This window comes from Lichenostomus cassidix, chromosome 1 (genome assembly GCF_008360975.1).
Source record: "Lichenostomus cassidix isolate B80296 chromosome 1, HeHo_3.0, whole genome shotgun sequence".
NCBI classification, from domain to species: Eukaryota; Metazoa; Chordata; class Aves; order Passeriformes; family Meliphagidae; genus Lichenostomus; species Lichenostomus cassidix.
Window position 1 is genome coordinate 90,662,632 of NC_139479.1, and position 10,599 is coordinate 90,673,230.

Consider the following 10,599-nt stretch of genomic DNA (forward strand, 5'->3'; position numbering starts at 1 on the left):
GATTTATTTCACTTCTATGAAATTGCCGTGTGGTGATTTTACCTTTACGTAACTACCTACTGTCCCCTTTTGGTCATCTTTTCCTGTAACTGTACAATTTCAGTCTGTACCATCTGTCTGCTCTGAGACTCTCCAGATGTGAGACTGTCCGGATGTCTGAGCATTTTGACCCGTAGTCTCTGAATTCCCCTTCTATTTTTGCTGTCCCATTTGTCCTGGACAGCCTGAACAGTTCTTTTTACTTCCATTCTCTACACACAATTTTATTTTTTTAATTCTTACTATTTTTTGCCTCCTCTGTATCTCTAGCAGAGCCTTTTCACCAAGTTTCTTACAGCAATACTCATCTCTGGACAGCTATTTAAAGATCTGTTGGCATAGCTCCTTGAATAGATTATTCATTCGAGTTTGTGTGCAGTTTGGGAATGCATATTCTCTGGCAAGGCCAAGTTAGCCTGAATGGGAATTGCTGAGAAATGGGCTGGAACATTCCAACTACTCATTCAGCTCACTATTTCAGTATTTTTGTCCAGGCCTCCTTTTGGCTGCATCTCAGACCTTCTCCTCCATAAACCCACTTGTTTATAGATGTATTTTCTTCCTGGTACAGTCTGTGTGTCTATGTTGCTGTGCCTGTGAGTGTGCTCATCCAGGAGCCTGGCTATTCTAGGAGGGCTGTTTGGGGAAAATTGAGGGGTATTTACTGGTAAGTTGTGAGCTCCAAGGTTATGGCATTTCTTCTGTTTTTCAGACTGAAGAGGACCCTGCGAATGCCCTTTTAGAACCACTGTGGCCAGAGATACAGCAAGAACTGAAAATTATTGAACCTGAAGAGGAGCTCTTGCTCTTGCCAGCAGCTGTCCCCAAGACAAGCCAAATTTCTGAATCCTCTTCTTCAGCACAAACAGATAGTCTTTCCTCTGGCCCAGGGCAGAGTCCAACACTCACTGAGCAGAAATCTTCAAGTGGAGCATCACAGATAACTCAGGTGCCTTTATTTGGTGCCAGTGGCATGGAGCAACAAGAGAGCCTCCCCAGCTGCCAGTCTGATGCAGCTGCACAGCAGAGTGGTGCTTCAGCCCTACCCAAACTAGACCCTCTTCCAATGGGCACAGCCACTCCAAAGAACCACCACCCAACAGTGGACAGCAGGAGTGAGTGTCTCGCTCCTGCCCTGGACTGGAAGCTTCATGGTCAATCAGAATTTAGTGAGATTGTCCCAAGTGATGGATTTTTTTGTTCCAAAGGAGCATGTCCAGAATCAGGGAAAGAAAAGGATAGCATTTGCCAGCTGCAGAGGGAAAAGGATGGTCTTACCACAGTCCAGACTCAGAGGGAGAAGCATGAGGTTATGACTACTGATGAAAGGGACACATTCTCCTCCAAGGCACTGAGTGGAGCTGGAATCCAGGAGGTGAAGGAAGGCAGTGCTGTCAGCAGAACCCAGGATGTTGGTGACCAGGATGATGAGGATGCCTGGACAGATAATGTGCAGAGCTTAGAACTTGTGGAGCCATGGGAGGACCACCAGTGGGTTACAAGCCCTCTCCATTCCCCCACCTTTAAGGACATCCAGGAGAAGATGAAACAGGAGTGTCACCCACAGAGCCAGAGAGCAGAGGCAGGCCTTTCTCTTAGACCGCGGTTCAGTCGCAGCCTCTCCCTGGACAGTAAAGACACAGTGCTGAGTCTGTGGACTACCCCATTCTCTTTCATAGATGCCACTGACCAGCAGCAACCCTGCAGTGACATTCTGCATTCAGTGACTTGTGAGCTGTCCAAAACACAACCCATGTCCCCCTCTAGTTTGGGCAAAGCTGTGCAAGATGAGAATGGCCCAAGTCCTCCAGAAGAACCTTCAAAACCTGAGTATGCCCTTATCAGGGACAAAACACCAGGTGAGAAAGCAGGACCCTCCAGAGTCCCTCTTTTGGAGACAGAGGGAAAGACAGTGCATGGGAGCAAAGAAAACCCTTGGAGCCTAAAGCCTGAATTGTCTTTGCCATACCAAAATAGCCCAGGCAGTTCTTCACAGACACAGAACACAAAGGAGGAATTATCCATCTCTCAGGACACTGCCTTGGGACAAGAGGCTGTCACCAAAGCTTTGTGTTCTGCCGCTGAGTCACAACCGAGTAATAAAGGTGAAGAAACACCTCGCAAAGTAAAGACCAGGCCTTCCTCCCTCAACTTGGATTCACTCCTCCCAGCCCCAGACTTCTTTACATTTGAGAGCCTGTCCATGCCATCTGCCCCTGGAAACCTCCTGTATGGGCAGAAGGAAGTGAAAAGCAGTGATTCTGTCCCATCCCTGCCGACACACTGCCCTGCTGCCAGCAGAGGTGTTCCCTGGGGGTCTCATTTCAATGCCCCCATAGATCTAGACCTGGATTACCTGGCAGTGGCCCATGCCACCACGGGCCGTCGTAACTCAGCCCCTGTCAGCGTGTCAGCAGTCAGAACCTCCTTCATGATTAAGATGTGCCAGGCTAGAGCGGTGCCTGTGATACCTCCCAAGATTCAGTACACCCAGATCCCCCAGCCCCTGCAGGCTCAGAATGCCACTCCAGCTACTGAGAAGAAGGAAGCAGAAGCCAAGCAGGCCATCAGGCAAGCTCCACGGGTGGCATGGAGCCACCTGGAGGCCCCCAAGAGCCCACTGACAGAGAAGAAAACCAAAGCAGAGAAAGAAAACAGTGACCCGGCTCAGAAGGCCTCAGCCTGTCCTTGGCATGGCAGTCTGGGCTCTCCACTGGAGCCATCTCAGTCCAGTCATCACCCCGCTCTGGATGCCCCTGTTCTGCGCCGAAAACGCACCTCTGGCGGGGAGACAGCAGGAGATAACCCACAGTGTTCAAAGATAGAGAGGCCGTCAGGTTTCTCCAAACCCTCCTACAGATCTAGGCCCGGGAGGCCCCAGAGTCTGATTCTCTTCAGTCCCCCTTTCCCCATCATGGACCACCCCAGCTCCTCAGCAGACTCCAGGGTGTTGTTGTCACCCATCAGGAGCCCCACTCAGACCACCTCTCTGAGCCCCATTTGCGGCGATCTGTCCGACACTGCGCGGACAACGCCCGAGGGGGTGACGCTGCGCAACAAAATGACCATCCCCAAGAATGGCCAGAGACTGGAGACCTCTACCAGCTGCTTCTACCAGCCCCAGAGGCGCTCTGTGATTCTGGATGGACGAAGTGGGAGGCAGATTGAGTAGCAGCTGCTTCTCCTCTTCCTTTTCTGTGATGGTTGGAATGGGAGTGTCCAAGACCAACTCTGTTGCCATTTTGCTGTTGTTATAACTGTTCTGTGCAAGATGGACCTGAGTCCTTTAGGGTTTCCTGCAAAGCTTTTTGCTATGGAAGGTCATAGTCTCTTTGTCTTGCTTTTCCTTCCCCTGTTCTGCCCTGCCTAGCCCCTCACTGTCTTTATTTTTTATGGTAAGCCAGTCCCAGGGAACCTGCATTTCTCACACTTATTTTCTAACAAGCCCTGTGAAAGTCTCATCCTCCCTATGGAAAAAAGGAAGAGTAAAGCTCTGTATAATTAGAAAATAGGGCTGAGAGGAAATACGGTTACAAAACACTGCAGCCCAGGGTGCAGGGGCACAACATCTGCTGAGGGGGTAAGTCCAGATGTTTGGGAACTTCTACCATTGTTTCCCAGACACCAGTGAAGGACTTTCTGATTTACATCATGTAAATAAACAGTGCAGGAGGCTGGGGATAGCTGAAAAGGAAGGTGAAGCTGGCATGAGCAAATCACACAGGGTGTGAGACACCCAAGGATGCTCCAGTGATAAACATACAACCTGAAGACACTGCCTCCAGCTCTCTCCTTGCATCAAAGATGTGCTCTTTCCAGCATGTGCAAGGGCTGGAATGAAAGCAGCTGGACAGGGAACACCTAGTTGTTCTTTCAGTCTTCCAAGTCTTGCTCATGAATTTTGTGTGCTCAATCACACCTTCCTTGGGCACACAGATCCGTGTGGCTGAGGCATGGGTGTGCAGCTGGCTGCCCAGTGGTAGAGACCCCTCAGGCTGATAGCAATGAAAGGCAAGGCAAGGTCATAACAAAGGCCAGTATCAACTATTTTCATCACTGCTTAAAGCCAGATGACACCTCTGCAGCTGTCTCCAGCTGGGCTCCACACTGCCAGCAGCAGGCAAAAGCAAGAGGATCTTCTTATCTCCATGTCCTTGGGCTATTGCCCTCTTGCACCCTGACTGACATATCTTTGACCCTTGGTCTTTCATTGCCACTGTGTGGCATGTCCCCAGGTGCTTTTTTTCAATTTAAACTTCCTCCTATGATTTTACAGTGTTTCTTTGAGATCATGGCTCGTTGCCACCTCCCTGGACCCCAGTGCTTTCAGATTGATTATGAGTATGGTAAAGAGGATGATTTGCAGGACTGCAGAACAGATCATGAACAAGTCCTGAGAGGGGGATTTGAAGTGAATTAAACTCTCTCCTGAAGGGAGCGTTAATGTTACAGGCAAATACATGTTCAGATATGCAACAGCTGCCATGGGAATAGAATTAAAGCTTCCTTTATAAAGCCTCTAACTGTGCATTCACCACAGGCTCATCTATTGCCTGATCTATGGCTGTGGGCGATGGCAAAGTCAGGCACAGCCTGGGCTGTCTCTGCAATTTAAGTGTCACTGGTGGCTACCGAGGAGATGGGAACACAGGTGTTGCTGCCAGCACTGAGATTGTCCCTGTAATGTGCCTGCAGGGGCCATAATTCCTGGAGATGTGTGAGTCTGCAGGCCCTCGGACGGGTAGGATGGGCTATAGTTTAAGCAGTAAACTGTTAGGAAGTGCTATAGCCACCACAATGAGTGTCAGCCAGAATTTCCCAAAAGATGTGTGTTTAGGGCTTTGCTTTCTGAAGTACTGGCAATTTCCAGTGGTTAGTAAACTCAAGCCATGAGCTCCTAGTCTGCACTGACTTTGTCACTTTATTAGTGCCTTTGTGGCTGGAGGGCCGTGAGCCCCCCATACAGTGCTTTCTCTGAACTCCTTGATTGCTAAAGGAGAGATGTGCCGGAGTATTTTTGAGAAGTTCTGGGCCCACAGATGAAAGGAATATATCTTCAGCAGAATTTTCTCCTTCTATATCCAAAGGGAATGTGAAAAAACAAGAGGGCTTTTCACAGTTACAGTCTTTGATTCTCCCCACTGCACCCTTTATTTGTGTATAGTGCCACATGGGAGCAGAGGAGAGAGCCAAGTCCATGCTGTCAGTTTTGTCAAGGCTGATTATTAAACCAGATAAGAGCCTGGAGCTCTTGTTTGGGTCCATCTTCTTTCACAGACAGCAGCCTATGCTTTACCTGGAAAAGCTGTGGACAGCAGGCCCAGGATATGCAGCTTCATGACAATTGTATTATTCTACTCCCAGACCATAATATGCCTGTGCAGCCTCCTATTAAAACTAGGGAATTTCCAGTCCTTCATGCTCCTCATAGTTAGCACAGCTCCACACTGCATTTACATGGCATTGCCTCATGAGAAAGCTTTTAATCACCATGGCTGGGTTAATGACAAAGGGAAGGTGTGATATGAGATATTGTGGTAAGGTTTTAGATGAAGTAGAAGCTGTGGAAATGATGCCCAGGTTTTTTTGGCATCAACAAAATAGTTTACTTTGGACGAGGATTTATATTCTCTCAGTTCCTTCAAGTTTTCACTGCCAGGTCACCTGGAAGGGAGCTAGAGAGGCTCATGAAGTAATGTATCAAAAGAAAAAGAAAATGTGATGAAACTTTGGCATGTTTTTTCCCCTCCTTATTCTCATATAAGCTGATCTATGAACAAGAAATGAGGTCTGGCAATGTGTATATAATACACTGTCTTGACTCTTAACAGCATTCCAGTAAGTAATAGAGCTTTTGGCATAAGTGGTGAAACTCCTGCAAGAGAAAATTATTAGAAGTCTTTACTTGATATTGAAGATCAGCCTCAACTAAAATCTGTATCCAGGCTATACTTTTTAAGGGTGTCTCAGAATTTGAACTCAGATCTGCCTCCTGGATTTTAATTAAGCAGAGATGCTGCAATGATATCTCTGTTTTGTAGCTTGATCCCATTTCTTATCTACAATTTCATCTCCAGCTTTCAGCTGATGTATCAGGAGCACATAAAATAAAGTCCCAGGTCCTGCAGAGATGAAGGCACATTCTTAGTTGCAAGGTGCTCTTTTACACAGGATGTCATCATTCCCAGCTCCAGACTCAGCCTTCTGCAGTCTGTAAGGCTTGGTGATGGATCCATGCTGACACTGGAACCTGCAGTCAGCTTGAAAGATCAGAGCTTGGGAGCTGGACAGGACCAGAAGACAGATGCCATCTCCCATTGAATGGTGCTGACTGGGTGGCAGGAACTTCCTGAGATCCAGCTTTACTACGCTATCCCCAATGTTACTTTCAGGGTCAGACCTCATCTCTTTAAGAAAGGATTTTCTTCTTTCTTGTGGCTTTTTCTCCTTGGTTTTGGGTTTGGTTTTTTATCGATTTTGTTTGTTTGTTTGTTTGAGGGTTTCATTTCTGTTTTTCCTTTGTCTATCTGTGAAGCATTATGAGGAGGGATAGATCAGATTTATGGGAGAAGTCTGGCCCAGGAGAGCCAAGCTTGTTTTTCTTGGTATTATGGAAAGGACCTTCCTAAATAGACTGCCTCATCATCTGCAGCTCCACAAGGATCACTTCAGGGACCCTGCAGTACATTTCAGTTCTCCTGAGACTGTGAAAAGTAAAGGCTATTCCCCAATTTGCAGATGGCCCCAGTATCAGACATGACAAAATATCACCAGCATGTGTTGCTTGTGGACTTTTACCAGGGGAAGAAAAGTGAGTAAACTTCATTTATTCTTCCCATGTAGTCAGAGGGTTGGTGCAGCTTCTCTTAAACATAGCTCAGAGTGAAATGGCTGAGCTGGCAGTGGTGAGAATCCCTGATGGAAAAGAGGGATGTAGATAATGTTAGCTCATGTGGGAGCTGTCTCACTGGCAGGAGAGCAAACAGAAATGAGAATTATATTTTACCTTTTAAACCCCAGTCCTCTGGGCTGTCCATTTCATGCTATCACTGTAGAAAGACTGAAGGACTTATTTTTTCACCTTTAGAGCTTCAGAGGAGCTTAGGTCTGCATTAGAGAGCATCCATGAAGCCTGCAACATTTTCCCTCATCCAGAGTCCAAATGGTGCAATCAAAATTTTTTTTCTTTCTTTATGAATTCTGAAATGCCTGTAATGGTGAATATGGCGAATATCTTTAAAATTTTTACATATATATGTGTAAAAGATCATTCTATATAAATGTATTAAAAAGGAAATGTAATTAAAATGAAGGAATTACCTAAATAGTATTTTGCACATCTGTGAAACTTGGGCTGATGCATGGAATTGTTTTCTGCTGCTACATTTGCAGCACTGAGAGTGTGAGATCAAATGGCTTTTTGCCCACAGAGTAGCTAATTAGTTCTGTTTAATCTGTCGTGGGCAGAAGGCCTGAATCTGCCTTCCTGAGAAGGATCTTGTCCTGGGAAAGGAGGGACAAGATCAGGGGAGACCAGAGTTCAAGGGCTGATTTAGCTTTCCACCACAAGCTTCTCCCCAGTCCTTGAAAATGCAAACAATCTATTGAAGCATTTACTACCTTTCAGGCATGCCCAGGTTTTGCAGTTGTCCCTTTTGCTTCTCTCCATCACTAGGAAAAAAAAGAATAAAAATCTCCAGAGGTGGGGAAGAAGCTGCAGCTGATCCCTATTTTGTTTAACCTTTGCTTGCCCCTAATTGATGTAAAGGCTTGGTGATAACTAATTCTGCTCCAAGCAAGGAATGGAAAACTTCCCACTGAGTTCAACTGGAGACGGAGTAGGACTTTAACAGCCCCAGAAAGGAAGGATGGCAGAAGGCAAGAGCTTTCTGAGGGCTCCATGCAGCAGTCCAGACCTTGGATCTTGTGCTTGCAGGCACTATTCCGCTTTGAAATATTATTTGCTGCCGGGTCAAGAGAAGGGCTGGAAGCTGGACACTATGAAGAGGACTGTCTCCATCCCACTGGCCCTGGTTTATGATTATTTTTCCTGCTAGCTCTGATGAATTGCAGTTTTGTTAAGTTTTTTTTTTTTTCTTTTTTTTTCCTGTGTGTGGACTTGCTTGCCTCTATGCCTGATTGTTTAAAAAAAAGGAAAGAAAAACAACAGCCACAAAAGAAAGATGTTTTGCCAGGTCTCAGCCATGAGATTAAACTGGAGTTTTTATAAAAGCAGATCTGTGCCATAGTGATGTTTTGGAACATTGTATTTTTTCTGGATTTGGTTTATGAATGCAATGCAAATGCTTTTGTCATCCTCTGACATGAGCCCCTCTTTAGTTTTGTGAGTGGCCAGGGCACTGATCTGTGTTTGTGTGGGCTTTGATGGTGGGGATTGAAGGTTAGGGCCTGACCACACACACTTCTGATTGGAGGGTATGAGAACTGCAGTTACTTTGCAGCTCTGAAAATTAAGTGAGGGCTTGGAGACTTCTGTACAAATGCTGTTATCTGAAATGCTTAAAAATTTTCAAGGGTAAAATCATCTTTTTTCTTACCATTCCTAGTTATACCAGGCTGAAGTTGCAGTGATGTGCAACCATGTCCTCCCATTTAGCACATCTCCTGCAGAATTCTGCCTTGCCTGTCATAATGCAGAGCAACTCAGTAGAATGTGGAAAAACTTCATGATCCCAGTGCTTGTACAGCAGAAGCCAAACTGGAACAGAAGTTACTGTGAAGGTCTCTGGTGCATCATGTGTGCATTTCTGTTGATTTACAAAGGACAAGCAAGAACTTAAATTATGAATTTAGTTCCTTGGCTCTCATCGAGCCAATCTCTGAGCTGTAGCATGGAAGTACATATTGTTGTTATGTGTCCCTTATTCCAGCCTGGGAACAAAGAGAAAAAAAAAAAGAGGGATGTTTTTGTGCTTGTAGCCTCAGTGGACATATCTGCAGTGCAGCTTGCTCGCTGTTCTCCCTAAAAGATGAATCATCAGGTTAAACGAAATATTTTTTTTTCCTACTCAGCAGCTGAACTCAGGGCTTGACTCCCTTTCCTACCTCCTTCATGACTTCAGTTTCCCTTTAGGAAAATGCCTGGCTTGTGCTTCCTGCTTACCATGGCAACTGGCACACAAATGGAGAGAGAAAACCATGTTTGTTGAACTCTGGAATTGTTGTTAACCAGAGCCAATTATTAGTGCTGTATGAGAACCAGTATTTTCCTATTCTTTATGCCACAGAGTCTAGCAATGACTTGGCCACAAGGCAAGGGGAGAATGTCAGGCTGCCCCACAGCATGCCCATGGTTATGAAAATTAAGCAAAAGGCACACTGTAGACCTGCTCATGCTCCAGTCGGCACTGTGCCCTAAAGCAGGGTGCTTAAACACATGGAAATGCTTGAACACAACTTCAGCCAGGTTCTTTTGCCTGCCTGACTCAGGGCAATGCTCTGTGTAGGTTGTGTTGGAAGCCAGAGCTATAACATCATGGATACTTTCAACTAAGCCAAACCCAGGATGAAGCAAGTTCCCAGCCTGGCTGTTAACCAGGAATCAATCTAACCCAGTGCCAAGGAGCATTTAACACTGGTGTCTCCTTCATCCTCAACCCAACAGAGGAGTCCAGAAGCTCTGGGCAACAGGACATCCCACTGCTATCCCACTGGATGGGGCTAAAGGCCACCTGGCAGCAAAGAGGAGGAAGGCAGTGCAGGGAAGGGAGGCTGACACAAGGCACCACCACCAGCAAAAAGTACAGAATACCAACAGCCAAGATGGAGAAAGGCAGTGAGATTTCTGAATTCACTTTCCATCTGAGCAGGATAAACTTTGCAAAGAACATGCCTACAAGGGTAAAGGATGGATAGTTTCAGAGTTAAGGATTAGGAATGAATGGGATTTGCAAAGCTCAGACCTGCCCAAGTCCTGATGCCCCGAGGAGTTAGACATAGTGTGAGTGTTAAAACTCAAATGTTTGCCTCACTCCATAATAAAAAAGGTTAGGCGTTTTCTTATGTCTTATTAGCAAGCTGCAGCGTGAGGTGAGCTACATTTTGCAAATCTAGGCAACTCTTAGGAATTATGTTTGTAATTTGGGTCTAGATCCATCTTAAAATGGGACCTGTTTTCTTCCATAGCACATCTGCTGCAGAGGGTACATATCTCTATCATTTAAATCCCTTATCTGAAAAGACCAGGAAATATTTGAATTCAGTGAGAGGAAATTACTTCAAAAAAAACCTTTGTAGCTGCTTAAGAAAGAACCACAAGGCACACAAACATGGGAAAAACCAGAGATGGAGAAAGGAGAATAACACACATGACGATTATTAAACAGAAGAAGTTTCCAGATAAGTAAAACCCAAAAAGGAAAAAAACCCCACAGCCAGTCATGAGATTGAGTTGAACTAGTCTGAAGAATATCAGGTAACATTTTCTTTCCCTCTTCCATCACAGGAATCAGGAAGAATAAATCAGAAAAAATAAGCACTCACAAACTGCTTTACTTTCTTTTTGCACTGTGAGATAATGTACTTTAATCACCAAGGGTC

The 10,599-nt window shown here is 45.7% G+C and overlaps 1 protein-coding gene across 1 annotated transcript in view; it reads left to right on the plus strand.

Moving 5' to 3' along the window:
- Window positions 1-8,274, plus strand: part of ARHGAP31 (Rho GTPase activating protein 31) — a 58,724-nt gene extending 50,450 nt beyond the window's left edge. Inside the window, exon 12 of the mRNA XM_085070629.1 lies at window positions 752-8,274. Coding sequence (XP_084926755.1) covers window positions 752-3,211 — 2,460 coding nt within the window. The 3' untranslated portion in view covers window positions 3,212-8,274. The remainder of the gene's footprint in view (window positions 1-751) is intronic.
- The last annotated feature ends 2,325 nt before the right edge of the window (window positions 8,275-10,599 follow it).